A 17,107-nucleotide genomic window follows, 5' to 3' on the forward strand; every position below is an offset into this window, starting at 1 on the left:
CTACCCCAATCATTGCCTCGCCCTCCCACCATCTTAACTGGAACTTGATCTTGGAAGTAAGATGAGTTCTCTATACTCCAATCCTTCTCCATTTGAGTTGTCTAATCGCCATGGCCTCCAGATCAAGTCGTGGAGATTCTAGGAACAGTGAGCTCGATAGTGCTTCCCAGTGGTGAGAAACCCTAGTTTTGATTTTTCCTCGTTTTAATGATCTTTGATCCATGTTTTATGTGCTTATTTTCAGGAAGATCTTTGTTGGTGGTCTCCACAAGGGTGCCAATAATCGTAAGTCTTGTGTTTTTCTCATTGGTTTTTTCCTTTGATTCCTTGATTTTGCAGTTGAATCTATGAGTCCTTTGATTTCTATCTTCGTATTTTATTGATTTATTTTATTGATCTTCTCTAAGATGTATCATTGAAGTGCTATTGTTATCTCTATTGCACAAAGCTTAAGTATGATATTATTGAATAAGCTTGATTTCCTTAAACTTCTTGATTGATGAAATTGGCTACAAGCTTTATTTATTTTAGCATCCCCGATATTTACATAAATAAATTAGAGTTTATATTATTCCATTAGGAAAGTGATATAGTTGTTGGCATCATGGCTAATTACGACCTTTGTAATCTAGTGTTATGCTATTAAGGTGTTAGATTATTATGACTTTGGCTATAACTCTGAGCTGGACTGTAATAATAATTATTATCTTCACTTTGTTTTGATTTTTGAGTTATTCTTCTTTTATTTTGTTGATTCTGCTCCAACAGGCTTATTCAGGGAGCATTTTGAAAAATGTGGTACAATTGATGATTATGTGATAATGAGAGACAAACATACCATGCAGCCTATAGGGTTTGGCTTTATAACGTATGTTGATCCTTCTGTTGTTGATAAAGTCATGGGGGATACCCATGTCATCCTCAGAAAACAAGTAAAATTATATCCTATCAATTTATAGCGCTTGAGTACTGTGTTTACTTTCTTGATCCCAGTTTTTGATGTGATCATGGTGGCATGTAATTTGTTTCCGTGTGTTGGCTGTGTTGTGGTTAAAATACTTATTTTTGTTTTTGTGAGCTTGTCTTTTATTAGAGAACCGTGCTTGTGGGCTTTGAAAAGTAAGTAACCTGAAATTCCCTATTATTTACTACCTTTGGGAATTTTTCCTACAATTTTGTGTTGGTGGTTTTTTGTGTTGATTGCAATTAACATATTTGGTATCTAGTATAGCCATTTGATGTTCATTGTTTTTGTTTTGCCTATCTAAGATGAAAGTGTTGGAGTTATTTATATATGGTAGTGTTTATTAGGGTTCAATATAACAAAAAGTAAGCTATATTTAAGGTCTATTATTGAGCTTGAAAATTTTTAATTACTTGATCCAGGATGTTATATTTTATACTTGTTTTCTCATTTATTTCTACTTTTACCATGTGCTTGTATGTTATAAGAGTTTACTTCACAAGGTCACTATGATCCTTAATCTCCTTTGTCACTTATTGTATTTGATAACAAGTGCTATCTCGCTTCCATATTCTCTTATTTTATTTTATTTTTACCTAATGCTTTAATTATTACTTAAATTTAGGTTGAGATTAAAAGAACCATTTAAAGAGCATTTGCCAAGGACTTTCAAAACAAAGAAGATCTTTGTTGGTGGAATAGCATCCTCTATTATGGATGGTAGTTTATGTGATATTGTTATCCTTATACAAAATTCTTGTCAACATAAAAGTATTAATTTATATCGATTTATCATTTTTTTTTCAAACTGCTCAGATGAATTTAAGAATTTCTTCTCCAAATATGGCAAAGTCCTAGAACACAAGCTAATAATGGATTACTCTACTAATCGTTCTCATGGTTTTGGATTTATAGTTTTTGACAGCGAGCAAGTTGTAGATGATTTGTTAGCTAAGGGAAATATGATTGATCTAACCGACAGTCATGTAAGTGTTTTGTGGTGTATCATTGCTGCAATAGTGTCTACTTGGATTTTTGCTGTGTCAAAGTCTAAAACAACACAAATGTCCTCTAGAGTCGGGAAGATGCACCCCTCAGAATTATTTTTTGACTTCTAAATTCACTGTGATATTAAGCCAAAAGCATATAAATTTATAATGATAATCCAAATTCACTTTGTTTTGCAATGTAGGTACATTTGTTTGCAGGAAGAAGTACAAAAATTGAAACCAAGGAATATTTTCTCGGTGACCATCTTTCATCTTACAATGCTTCGAACATAGGCATGTAAGTAAGATAAATATTGAATGATATATATACATAGAAAAAAAGAAAAATAGATTAGCAGATTGATCGGAATGATTTATGTAAACTTTTTATGTTTATGTTAAATCCTATGAAGATGTATTTAACAACCCACTCAAAAATTCTTCAGAAATCAAGGCTTTTTAAGCTAATCACAAAAAGAGGCATGGAGATTTACATTTATGCAGTGTTGATTCTTTTATTTTTTTAATAATTAATTTTGATAATTTGTTCATTTGTTTTTAGGATGTTATTTTGTTTTCCTAGAGATTCCATATACTAAGATTGTCACAGTGCATGAGTTCTAGTTTATGGGTATTGTGAGTTATGACAAGATTGTAATACACCTCTTAGATGATATTGCCAGCTTCACCGCGCATCACAACAGATGCCAAGACCCAAGTCACTTAGTAAATCACAAAGCCAACCATTGATCATGTGCTTGATGTTTCTGTGTATATACTTAATTTGTTGCTGTGAGAGACTAATAATATTTGTGTGTGTACACGAGTATGTTTGTATGTGTGTGTATTTTCTTATAATATACATTCTAATTATTAAAAAAAAAAGTTGTTCTTTATTTTATCATTTTTGTAACTTTTATGGTGAGAGATTAATAAATTAAAATATTAATGTAGTATTTGATGTTATCTCATATATATATATATATATATATATATTAGTTTGTCTATATTAGAAATGGATTTGATTAGCTATCAAAACATTTACTCAATTCATAGGATTTAATACTTTGGGTGAGTTGTGAGGCCTATAGCGGCAGATTTTTTTCATTGCTAACGGATACTAAAAAAATTTATAGCTACAGAAATGTTCCGCCGCTATAGGACTTATAGCGGCAGAAATGTTCCACCGCTATAAGATTTATAGAGGCAAAATTTTCCACCACTACATATCATTGTGTAGCTCCAACTCTTAACGGATAGAATAGCTGCAAAAGTGTACATTTGTTGCCAAATAGCGACCAAGGATTTAATGGCTAATTGACTATCCACCGCTATAGAGGCATTGTGGCTAAAATGGGGCCTATATCGGCAAATTTTTCCACCGCTATAAGTCCTCTTGCAGTGTAGGATGAGCCACCGGAGAGGCCTAAGTGTGTGGGTGAGAGTGAGTAGGCAATGGGCAATCTAGAGAGGGTTTTTGTTTACATTTGTGAGGATGAGTGTGAGAATTGTACTCATTTTTATTCCTCTCTTTTAGTGGATTTTTATCTCTAGACTTGGCCCCCCAGACGTAGAAAAGTGTTATGCCGAATTGGGTAACCAATTTTATGTGCCTCCTTTTTCTTTGGTTTGTGTGTGATTATGTGAGTGTTTGCATGAGAGATTGAGTGAAATCTAACCCAGAATACACCTACCAGAACTAACATATATCCTTGCTCCTGCATATTAGCTATGCAATAAAAGATTGTCTCTATAGATGTCATACTCTATTAAATCTTTTAAGAAATTAAAATTGCAATTAATTGGTTTAGTTACATGAAATGTTACTAATCAATATTAGGATATATAACTCTATTAAATATTAACATAGAAAGAAATTATTCTCCTATAGCATAATACAATTATAGAAAATAACCATGTGATAATATCATAATAAGTAAAACTCATAAATTAACCAAGTCACTCTCCACACAATATACATATAGAGGACCACCATAGCAAGGACCACACAACTCAACCCCATTTGCCCAATAAGAGCACACTCAATATTCACCGACTTCATCTCAAACCCTATTTTCATCTCTCAAGCACATATATACTTTGAAGAACAGGATAAAGAGCATGCAACTTAGTACAAACATAAACATACAAAAAAACTTTAGCCCTATCATCTCTTCACGCATGCCCTGATTTATTACCACTCTTCATCTCTTACCACCACCACCACCACCACCATACACACATAGAGAGAGTTCAAGAGCTCAAGAACACTAGAGAGACACATTAAAGAAGAAAGAGTGAGAGACTTGGTATGATATGAGGAAGAAGGAAGGGAATTATGAGAGCCAAGCACGAGGCAAGAGCCGATCTTTTCGTCGTCGATGCACCATCTTAGTGAAGGAGAAAAAAGCAAGGTTCTATATTCTCCGGCGTTGTGTTATCATGTTGGTTTGTTGGAGTGAACCATGAACCAACTCCATGCAGTGCAACATAAGAAAAATATAGTATTATTTATGCAAATGTATGCATGTATGATAATGTAAAGCTTCTGCTTCATGGTTTCAATTATCTAAAATTTTTGTTTTTCAAGTAAATATGTGTATATATATATATATATATGAGAATGTTTTAATGTTGTCATAGTACTTGGTACTTTGTTTTAATTAGAATTAATGGCCAGGCGTCCTTTGTTGCAGAGGAGCAGAGAAAGATAGGGGACCAATTTATGTGGAGCTTCTCTAAGAAATGTAAATCATTGTGTTTAGAACTTATTAATTGATTGCGAGCTTGATTTTTTTATGTGTGTGATTGATATTTAATTAGTTCAAAAAAGCACAGTTTAATAAACATTGGCATTTTTCTTATTTTCAGTATAAAAAATACATGACAATACAATCTCAATGTTTTTTTTTTCATATTTTTAAAATATTTAAAATAGTCCATATACTTAGCTTTTATTTTCATTTTGGCTTCTGTATTTTCAAAATTTTAATACGATTGTCACTTTACTTACAAGCGAAAGTAATCTTCATTATCTAATATTTTGCTAATATATATGTAAATAAATTATTAAATATGATAAACATGGTTATTAAAAAATTTTGAGAAGAAAGAACAAATTTGAATAATTAATTTAATGGATATATTTGCAATAACTTACAAACCTAAAATACCTAAAAAGTGATAATTAAAAAGAAAAACGGACGTTCGTATATAGTGGATGAAGGTAAAGGAAAGAGGAGTTATGTATATGTTGAAACTTGAAAGGCTAAGATGAAAGAGCACCACATAAAAGAGGACATATTTTCTCTTTATTTTTATACATTTCTTATCATTGAGCAAATTGAGAAAATTGTAAACTTATTTGTTTTTAATTTTGATTTTATTTCCCTCAGAGTCCATAGAGTGCACTTGTGATGGATTGTGAATTTTGTTTTAAGTTTTTTTTTTTAAATATAATCCTTTTTCTAAAAAAAATCATCGCAATGATCTCACGACTGTGAGCCATTTTATTAAATATGTAATTAGTATAAAGTGCTGATCGAGCACTACAAAGCAAGGATGGCAGTGGGACGGAGTAGGTCCACACCTGGCATATCACATATCATGGCATGTGCATCACCCACCTTAAATTTTTTTTTTTTTTATCTTCTTAATACTTGAATTTTGCTCTTACCTTCCTAGCTTTACATTTTTTTCAAATGAAAAATAGGTATGTTAACAGTTTTAGTTTATTTAAATGGATAATTAGAAATTTTATAATACTAAATCAAATAAAAATATTACAACATATATAACAACACAAGGATTGCAACATTCATCTCAAATTCCAAGAAAATTTATCTCACACTCCAAGAAAATAATAAGGGGAGTTTAAGTCACATGAAAACATTCCATTAACTTTCCGATAAAAGCATAAAAAGCATGACCATATAAAAACAACTTTTGTTCAAAGTTTAAACATATCACTTTCTTATGAAATAACATTATATAAGAAACATCTTGAACTTGTCTCTCTTTAAATATGTAATGCTCAATCTTATATAAAAAAGGTAAAAAGAGAGTATGTTAATAAGAATACCATGAAGATATATAAATATGAAAGAGATAATATACTTATATAGATTATAATTTACTAAGTCAAAGCTATGGAATTTATATCATCTTCCTCCATACAAGTTAAAAGAATTTCTGATGAAGTTGTATTTTGATCTAGTAAAAAGTTGAAATACTAATCAAAATTATACTTAAAGATGAGACAATTACTAATTAAGTTGCCTTATAATTGATTCAACAATCAACTTTGGGCACAAATCAAAGCTCCATAGTTGGATGAAATGTAGATTTGAAGCCAATGTTGAGACAGGTATAACAATAAATCTCTAGTATTCTTTTGCATTTTCAGATACCAGCAGTCTTCCACCATTGCTATTTTGGTTGTGTTATTTAAATTGAAAAGAAATTTTGCATCAAATCCCTTATAATGTTTTTTAATTATAACAACCAATTTTTTATTATGTTTTTTAATTAATAAAATATCAAAATACATAAGTATAATCAAAATACAAACTTATTATATTTGAAATTGAAGAAAATGTAAAATGAAATATATATATATATATATAGAGAGAGAGAGAGAGAGGCATGTCAGTAATTCCCATATCGAGCCACGATGGAGCGAGGTAGGGTAAATTAGAAACCGCCTTGCACTCCCCATAAAAAATTCCTGTAATACTCCAAACCTTTAGATGACTGTTGAGATGTATGTGTAGGGTATTATTATTATAGTGGTAGTAAGGCTATTTTGTAGGGTAGTTCTGTTGAGGACCCCAAGTGGAAAGTACAAGGACTTAAATGTGAGATTTTATAGAAGATTTTGGGTTCACAAGTAAATAGGAGGATTAGATTTGACGTATTTTCTAGATACTAAAGACTTTGAGGTAAGTTGGTAGTGAGCTTTTTGAAAGGTTGTGTTATGATTTAGGGACTGTTGGTGAATTTTAAAGAACCTTTTTGTAAAATTTTTTCCTAGCAGAGACTGACAGTGAACCCAGTCAAACTTGGGTTTTGACTAAGCTTAAGAGTTGCTTCTGGACGTGAGAAACCATTTCAATTATCTTTAGAGTTAGAAAATTCATCAAGGTTCTAATCATTCCTTAGTTTCTTTATGCCATCAAGCTTAAACTTAGAGAAAATCTCAACCTCACTGTTTTCTTCGTCTTCATCTTTGTTGGTGCAATACCTCTCTTTCTTCATAGTACCAAGTCACTCCCTTTTTCTCCATTCTTTCATTGAGGTGAGTTCTTGAATACTTGGCTTGAATGATGCATCATGCTTGGTTAAAAGCTTAGAGAAATATTCTAGAAATTTAGCATGTTTTTGTGAGATTTGGTTTGGAGTTAAGTAGCAAAATCATGGCTTTGTAAATGACTGGTGTTTTAATTTCTGTCAAAAATACTTGTATTTTGAGTTGAATCATGCTTGACATGTTGAAGGAATTCTTATGTTACTGTAGTGGTACTGTAGTAACCAAAATTGAAATTATGCTTGGTTAATTAAGTTGAAGTAGGTTGGGTACACACTTAGGTTGAGTGAAATTGAAGAGTTGGTTTGGTGCAAGCCAGTGAAAAATGAGTCGAATTCGTGTTGGTTCAAATTGGACTGAGTGGTTCATTAGGTCTATACAATTGAACCACCCCCGTGCAAGAAAATTTCATAAGATTTGAGATTGGTTTGAAGTTAAGTTAGTTCAATTGGACTTGGTTCAGTGAAATTGAGTTTAATTCAGTTTGGAGGCGCGTTTGATTATGCGGAGTTGGTTTTGAGCCGGTTGGAGTGAATGGGCCCAATTAGAGAGTCAGTTATTTTCTTATATTTTCTTTTTGGGTACAATTTTGTCATTAGTTTTGTTGTATTTATTTTTTATTTCATTCTCTTATTAGGTGGGGTTTAGGCTTGGGAGAGAGTTTCAAGTTTAACGAGAAACTCGAGAGAGGTCATGATGAATTGGTAGTAGCTACTATTTTGAAATAATTGTTTAACTATTTTATTATATTATGCTTAATAATTTATCTTGCTAAGGGATACTTATGTTTATTTTGCAGTTTATTATACTATGGCAATCATATACTTATATTTATTTTGCAGTTCCTATGCCATAATAATTGTATTAATATATCTATTTTTGTATAACTATACATATGTGGTCTCAGCCGTTGCAAGATTTAATTATTTATTTAAGATATTTATTTTAAAGGTTATACGTCCCTTGACTCTGAAAGTTTGACTAGCAAATGAAAGACTTTCTTATTTAAATTATAATTTTGGTGAAATGTTATATTGGCAAAGATTTCTATGTTATGTATGGTTGTTTGCGAATATTCTCAAGTCGCAAAATTCTCCTGTGGTGATGGTGGCGAGTTAGGGCTCGGCCTATTGTAGTAAGGGTCTACCCACGGACTGACCAGTGTAAGAGGTGGCGTGGATGACCTGGAGAAAGTTTAGGGGTTGCAAAGAGAGTTCCCTATGGACAAGAGGGATGCCTTCATGTGATTTGAGATATCATGGTCACCACATGAGTGGACTCAGTGACCAATTCCAAGGTGGGCCTAAATAGTATTTTTCTATGAGTATATGTATACATATATAATAAATGTAATGAGGTTTTGGAGGATCCTAACTTAACTTTGACCGTGGTTAAGACTGAGACGATTTTGGCTAGCCTTGTTTTTGGTTTACGTTTTATTAACTATGGATTTCATGTGTTATATTTTCTACTACTAGTATTGCTATAATACATATATTGTATTTACAATTTGAGGCTAAGTAAAAGTTCAAGCAATTGATCTTTGTATATTTTAAATTGATTTTATTTAAAATTAAGTAGCCACTATCAACCAACTGAAATGTGTCAAAGTTCCGGGAGCAGACTAGACCATACTAGATTTCCTGTACGACTATAAGGCATATAGGATCAAATTCGTGGTAGTAGTGGGTTATTCTTTTTGTTGTGGTCCTGTAGCAGTTGTACCTGCAATTGAAATCTTTTGTATTTAGACTTGTATACTTGTATATTGGTAACCAGTCATTTTCAGTTTATACTTAGGTCTATTTGGATACATAATAAATTTTTTCATAGGAATTTTATTCCATAGGATTCGAAGATGATCCCTGTGGAAATTACTATAGGAAAAGTTTCTACATAATGGTGTTTGGATATGCACAGAAAAATTTTTCTATGAAAATAATTTTAAAAATAAAATTAGCCATTAAAGTTTTTTTAAAAAATTTAGCTATTTTATTTTAATATGAATTTAGATCAATGGAGAAAGATTAATGAAGATGATGATGAATTCATGCTCACATTATTATACACAAATAGGAATTTCATATTTTGAATAATAATAATAATAATAATAATAATAATAATAATAATAATAATAATAATGTCATTTAACATACCACTAGAGTTTGTCGATTCGGGACTTGCTGTCAGGGCCACTCGCCCCACCAATAAAAAAATGGGCTGGGTCGGGTTGGTCTTTTATAGCCCGCACTGGAGGTGGGCTCTAAATGGGCCAACCCAGCGGGTTGAGGCGAGTCGACCCTGACCCGTCTCTAATTTATATATAATATATTTTATATAATATATATATATATATTGATATTGAAATATTGTTAAGGATTTAAATTAAAAAATAAATAAATAATTTTAATGAAGTTTAATATGCATTTAATTATGTTTTTTAAAAAGAAATATGGAGATAACAAAAACATTTTTAATGACTTTGTTGATTTTTGATGAATATTATGATTGTAATGGATGTTTTTTTATTTTTGTGCTTTGTTAATTTTTGCTAAATTTTTTTGTTGATTGTAATGGATGAATGTTATAATTGTAATAGATGTTTTATCTTGTGGTTTGTTGTTGTTGTTTTTTTAAATTTTGTTGATTGTAAATTTATAATAGTGTTTTTTTATTTAGAGATTTTTGTAATTATTGTTGATTTTGTTAGGGTTTTGAATATTATAATGGATGTTTTCATTTTGTTAATTATTGCATGTTTTAATTTTTTTATTTTTAGTTTTTTTATGAATTTATAATGAATGTTTTCAATGTTTCATATATTACAACATTTATAAAAATAAAATAAATTAATTATTTTGATTTTTTGGCGGGCCGGCCCGCCCAACCCACAACCCAAAACGGGTCGGGTCGGGTTGGCATTTTTGCCGACCACTGCCATTTGAGCGGGCATGAGCCCTGGCCGGCCCGCCCCATGACCCGTTTTGATCGCTTCTACATACCACAAACCCAACCATCATAATACAAAGAGGCCCAATCAAATGAATATAACTAATCAAGATTGGTGTGGAGAGCACGAAGTTGGGCCAGGCTTTGGTCCAAAAGCTCACCAAGCCTCAACACAAGCATCTCAAACAACACAAACAAAGCCACTTCATATAAACTCCCCATTAGTAACCTCACCGCAGTCGGAGCACCCGATTCACCCTCCTCTTCATCATCATCCATCATCCTCACCGGGAGATACGCGATGGCGTCGGTGTACCAGCAAGCCTCGCTCTCAGATTCCGGTCTGGCTGTGATGAGAACAACTCGGGCTCTAACGGATCTGGCCACGTGGCAAATGGCGTCGACAAGGGAGAAGCCACTAGGGCCGGCGAAGGCGATGAGGAGGCTGTCGGGGGAGGCGGGAGTGGTTGTGATGTCGTTGATGGATTGAGCGGAGAGGCGGAGATGGTAGAGGCACATTCAGATGGAGTGGAGCATGAGGCCCTCACAGTCGATGCCATGGACAAATATCCGGGCGGAGGATGAGAAGGAGGAAGTGAGGGAGATCTCAGAGAGGAGGATGTTGATGGCTGTGGAAAGAAGGAGGCCCTTAGTAATATAAAGGAGGCAATGGCTACGCAATTTACTGCTTAGAAGATTTCATGCTTCTCAAAAAGATTCCCGCCCCAAAAAGTAAAGGAAAAAAAAAAAAAATTAGGTTCCACCTCTTTGTAAAATTCCTATGGAATCATATGATTCCATAGGAATTTTATACTGTAAAAAGAATGTCCAAACAGTTATTATTGTAATTTTCTACATAATATCAAATTCCATAGAAAATACCATAATTCCTATGGATTTTGGTGGTACCCAAACAGACCCTTAGTAGTGTCTGTTTCCAGTTAAAAATGAGTTTTAACTGATGGCTGCCACATTTGCCTTAGTAGATGGGGCAAGTGTGACAATTCCAATTCCGCCCCGGCCCATCACACTCTTAAAAAAAACAAAAATGGCTAATCTGGGCATATTGGGTTGGAAACTATAAGTTAACTTGGGTTTTGTCATCAAAAATTTTTTTTTTTTTTTGGAAAAAAAAAGGTGGATAAACCACTAATAATGGAGGAAATAACGATAAAAAAGAGAAATAAAACACATACAAACTAATGGAGTGACAATACAATAGAAGTTAAAGTAAAAAATTATGGGTGCATTTGGTTCGTGGCAGGGGCGGAACCAAGGGAGGGCTAACAGGGGATGAAGCCTCCCTTGGTGCCGGAGACACTACTTTTCAGGTACTATAAGATTTGACGGTATCAATTTTGCTATACTTAAACTAATGTAAATAGACTATTTTGAAACTTAAAAGTGCATAATGTTGTTGTGCCTGAGTGGTTAGTGGGTTTGTTTTTATAAAGCATGTGACTTTTTAACCCACCCAAGTTCAAATCCTCTTTGGTGCATGTTTTTTTGACATTTTATATTTTAATTTAAAAATTACTAGGATATAAAAATTTTAGTAATTTAAAAAAAAATTGAAATTGATCCTGAGGTATAGCAAATATATTATAACATATATACACATTTTTAAAAGATACAACAAACTTGAGATGTATTTTTTATTAGCTGAATTATTGAAAATATTATATATTTATTATAAATAATAACAAAATTTTAAATTATACTCTATGTGTTTTTTAATGTGTATTCGAAATTTTATTATATTAATACATTAGTCTTCATTTAAAATAATTATTTTGTTGTATTATTATTTTTTATTTTTTTATGTTTTACTTTTAGGCTTCAGCCCCCCTATCATTGAGACTTAGTTTCGTCACTGGTTCGTGGAATGAGAATGAGAGTAATGGGAATGAAAATAAAGAGACAGTAAAGATAATAAAAACTATGGGAGAGATGTATCCTTTAACTTAATAAATAATATTTATATACAAAACAATGAGTATGTGTACTGACTTTATGATTACTATAATTTTTTATTTATAAGCTATAATTAAATATTAGTACTTTAATGAGTAATTTGAATTAAATAAACATCATTATTGATTTTAATTAAGATATTTAACTACTTTAAATAAATTTTTTTGCGATTGAATATTCAAGTATTATTATTCATTTTAACTAATATACTTAAAATATTTAATTATAATAATTAATCATTTAGATTAATGGTTTGTATTTAATTAAGTACATGAGTGAGTAAAAAAGTAATATTATTTTAATTATTATGATTAAATATCAAAATTAAGTAATTCATTTTAATTATTAATCATTATAATTATTATATTATTTATTTATTGAATATTCAAGTATTATTATTCATTTTAATTAATATAACTAAATATTTAATTGTTATAATTAAATATTTTATTTTTTCATTAATTATTTAGATTAATGGTTAGTATTTAATTAAGGCTATCAAGTGCATCACCAAGGGTAAAAAAAATTATTTCATGCCCATTGATTCATGGCCTCCAAGGGGAAGGGTGGACATGGGCCGGGTGATCTATGGGCTGGCCTGAGCCCAGCACAAAAAAAAAGGGCATGGGTTCGAAAGTTGGCCCAAAAAGCCGGGTTGGGCTCAAATGTTTTGGCTCGATTAAATTTTGGGTTTAGTTTGGGTCAGATGAATTTTAGCCCGACCCAAATAAATAAATAATATTTATAATATGATATATATATATATAATAGGTTTGAAAATAGTCAAAATTAGGCAGCTTTTTAGCCTCTGATTTTGATTTTTTTTAATATATAAAATGTATAGGAATGTGTACATGTTTTCATCTAATTTTGTGTTTGTTTTTCTGTTTGAGGGCTGACATTCAAACAAAGAAAAAAAAGAGGAGTTCTCCTCCTGCTTTAAGCAACCAACCAACCATTCCATCTCTGGTGAAGATCCAGCCATCTAAGTAATATATTCTTAGACTTTTTTTTTCTTCTTCTTCTGATGTGCAGTAGTGTTTTGTCTCATTTTAATCAAGTTATCTAAATATGATTGTGCAGGCATTCTTTTGGAATCTTGAATTCACACTTCATGAGCTTTATCTAGGTTTCATTATCAAGCTTCTCTCCTGCTTGAAGCAACCATTGTGTTCATTTGATTTTTCACTTCATCCATTTCATCTCCTGTGGCGGTCTAGCCATCCAAGTAATATATTCACTCTTATACTTCATCCTTTAAATTTTATTTATAAAATTATTTTTTTATTACACCACATGAATTTTATTTTATTTCTATTTGATTTTTTTAATTTTATTTGTAAATTATTTTTTAAATAGATATGGAAAGTCAATCAAGTACACCAATAAATCTAGATGATGAAAATGTTGAGCCTGAATCAAAGTGTAGTTGATCCGATGTGTGGAAGAATTTTGACAAATTACCACCAATTGAAGCAAATTCACAAAGAGCTCAATGCAAATATTGTAAGAAGGCATATTCTTGCAAAAGTACAGGAGGAACATCTCATTTGGGGAGACACTTAGTTAAATGTCCGAAACATGTTTGTCGTGACATTAGACAATACACAATTTCTCATCAAACAACCAATAGTATGTCATTCTCAAATTATAAAATTGATGTTGAGATCATTCGTAGGGAAATTTCTATGATGATTGTTGTTGATGAACAACCTTTCATGATGGTTGAGAATATTGGATTTAGGCGTGTGATGGCAGCTGCATATCCTGAATTTAAAATGATGAGTAGAAAAACAATCAAAAGAGATATTGTGTTCCTACATAAGCGGGAAAGGCAGAATTTGAAAGACATATTGATTGAGTGCCCTAGTAGAATATGCTTAACACCAGACACATGGAAATCTATCACTGAGGATCACTATATTTGTGTCACGGTGCATTTTATTGATCATGAATGGTTGTTGCACAAGAGGGTTATCCATTTTAAACTCATTCCACCTCCATATGACAGCTTTTCTATTGAAGATGAAATTAATACTAGTGTTTCTCAATGGAACATTCAACATAAACTATTCAGTATCACTTTGGATAATCTCAGTATGAACGACTGTGTTGTTTCACTGCTTAAGAGTCGTCTTAACCAGCAGGGTTTTCTTCTTGTGATGGTGAATTCTTTTCATATACGATGTTGTGCTCACATATTAAATTTGGTTATGCAATCAACATTTAATCTTATTATGTTGACCATTGGCAAGTTGCGGCTTGGTGTAAAATATGTGAAGCAATCCACTCATAGAAGAAAGAAATTTATGATATTGCAAAGAAGTTAAATTTGGACATTAGAAAGAAATTGTGCCTTGATTGTCCAACCAGATGGAACTCCATCTATGACATGCTTGTTGTGGCACTTCATTACAAAGCTGCTTTCTTGTATTTCGGTGAAAGAGATAGTAATTTTATATATAGATTAACTGATCAAGAGTGGAATGATGTTGTTGCTTTGTGCAATTTTTTGAAGTCTTGTTATGTGGTGACATGTGTATTTTTTGATGTCAAATATCCTACTTCTAATATATATTTTAAAGGTGTGTGGCAAATTCATCGTAAATTGCTAAATGTGGTCAATGCACCAGAAAGCTTCTTGACATTTATGGTTAAAGAAATGCAGAGGAAGTTTGACAAATATTAGTCTGAATATAGCTTGATTTTATCTTGTGCTGTGATTTTGGATCCTCGCTATAAAGTCAAATTTGTTGAATTTTGTTATACTAGAGTGTATGGGATAGAATCTAGAAGATACACTTCAAATGTGTTTGCTACTCTTTATAAATGCTTTGAAGCTTATAAAAAAGATCGAGCATCTTTTTCGCAATATACTATGAGTTCCAAAACCAATTTGACTGTGAATGATGATGATTATGATGAAATGCAAGAGTTAGATGCATTTGAAGGTCATATTAGTAGAGTTCAAATGCAAAAATCAGAGTTGGATCTTTATTTGGAAGAACCATGTTTGGATCGAAATGTGGAGTTGGATGTTTAGATTTTTGGAAGTCTAGTTCAATCAGATTCCCAGACCTCTCAAGCATGGCTCGTGATATTTTAACCATTCCAATATCCATTATTGCCTCAGAGAGCACATTTAGCACAGGGCGACGAGTGATTAGTCCTTATCGAGCTTCATTAAGTTCAAAGACTATACAAGCTATAGTGTGTCTTTGAGATTGGTTGTGAGCATCCTTCAAACCAAGTAAGTTAATTATGTTTTAAAAATTTATGTTAGTATGTTTTAACTAATTATTTTGAAATATTGAATTATGGTTCTAATTAATAATTTAAAGGGAAATCTGATGGGATGGTTGGTGTTGAAGAAGATGATTTATCTTTAAGTTCAGATTCTGTGGATGACTTTTCAATATAGGTATTTCCTTTAGCTATTTTAAATTTTAGGCCATTTTTTAATATATGTTTATATTAACATTTTGTTTAATGGTGCTTTGCATAGGTTATTACCTTCTTTAACCTATTTGATGGGGATCAAGAATTAAATCTCTTGGTGGTTTTACTTATGTTATGTTTGCTTCTTATGGGACAATTGTTGAACAGGGAAATACTACTTATGTAATATTTGCTTCTTATAAAACTCTTGTGGAACTATTGTACTACTTATGAAACTCTTGTTGAACCATTGTACTACTTATGTAATATTTGCTACTTATGAAACTCATGCTGAACCCTTGTACTACTTATTAATATTTGTACTTGATGTAATATTTGTTGATAATATTACTACTTATTTATAAAAAATTTATTTGAACCATTTATAATACTTGTGTTGTATTTTTTTTTTTAATTGTTTGACAAAAATTAAGGGGTTGTAGTAGTTATTTTATTTAGTTATTTCAACTATTTCCAAAAAAAATTATTTATTTCTTGAGTTGGGTTGGGTTGGTTTGGGCTAGGCTTGGGCCTAATGACAATCAAATCGGCCTGGTTTGGACCAAAACAATTAGGCCTGAATATGACCCGACTCAGCCCAACCCGAATATATGGGTTGTATTTTTGAGTCTAGCCCAGCCCAGACCCGACCTAGCCCGGCCCATGTCTACCCCTACCATGGGGTAATGAGGTGGGCCCCATATGTATGAATGATTACTTAGGATGTATACCAAACATGGGGATGAAAAGAATAAAGCTACTCTTGACAAAATCCTCACACAAATGACGTGGATGCCCATGTGGCATCCATCTCATTCTCATCTTATCGTTTATTTTCAATATGATTTTTTTTAATTATTAAAATGACATTTTCAATATGATTTTTTTTAATTATTAAAATGACCCAATGTGAAATTTATTCATCAATATGAGTTTGAAAATATCCCATTATGCCATATCATCACCTAAGTGATGAGTTGGCTATTTAGAAATATTAAGATATTATCTTTTTTACATTCACACCATTCTTTTTTGAAACATTTCAAAGATAAGAAATTTTTTAAAACATACTTGGTATACCATTAATTCATGCCATTTATAGCTTTAAATCTACAATAAATAAATCGATTATCTATCCAATATTAAAAAAATTAATAATGATAATAATAATAATAATAATAACAACAACAATGACAACAACAGCAATAATAATAATAATAATAATAATAATAATAATAATAATAATAATAATAATAATAATAATAATAATAATAAACACATCGAAATATATTTTAAAAAAATAAAAACAAATAGTTTTCAACAATTTAAACAACAAATACATTTTAAAAAACATAAAAATAATTCACATTTTAATAATAATAACAATGATAATAATAACATATTTTCTAAATTAAATATGATTGAAAAAAATTAACTTTTGAAAATAAATTAATAACTTAAAAATAGTTTAAAAATAAAAGAATGTCT

General features: G+C 31.3%; 2 protein-coding genes across 2 annotated transcripts; one reads left to right on the forward strand and one right to left on the reverse strand.

The window, feature by feature from the left end:
• Positions 1-110: 110 nt before the first annotated feature.
• Positions 111-2,082, forward strand: LOC120258419 (heterogeneous nuclear ribonucleoprotein 1-like). The gene is given in 6 exon segments (XM_039265823.1): positions 111-172; positions 245-285; positions 769-932; positions 1,590-1,631; positions 1,633-1,684; positions 1,781-2,082. Coding segments are annotated over 6 exon segments (663 nt in total).
• An 8,227-nt stretch (positions 2,083-10,309) lies between these two features.
• LOC120258423 lies at positions 10,310-10,726 on the reverse strand. Its single transcript, XM_039265837.1, has one exon. It carries the CDS (start codon positions 10,724-10,726, stop codon positions 10,310-10,312), a length of 417 nt encoding a protein of 138 aa, XP_039121771.1.
• Positions 10,727-17,107: the final 6,381 nt, after the last annotated feature.

The sequence above is a fragment of the Dioscorea cayenensis genome, chromosome 1 (genome assembly GCF_009730915.1).
Source record: "Dioscorea cayenensis subsp. rotundata cultivar TDr96_F1 chromosome 1, TDr96_F1_v2_PseudoChromosome.rev07_lg8_w22 25.fasta, whole genome shotgun sequence".
Classification (NCBI taxonomy): Eukaryota; Viridiplantae; Streptophyta; class Magnoliopsida; order Dioscoreales; family Dioscoreaceae; genus Dioscorea; species Dioscorea cayenensis.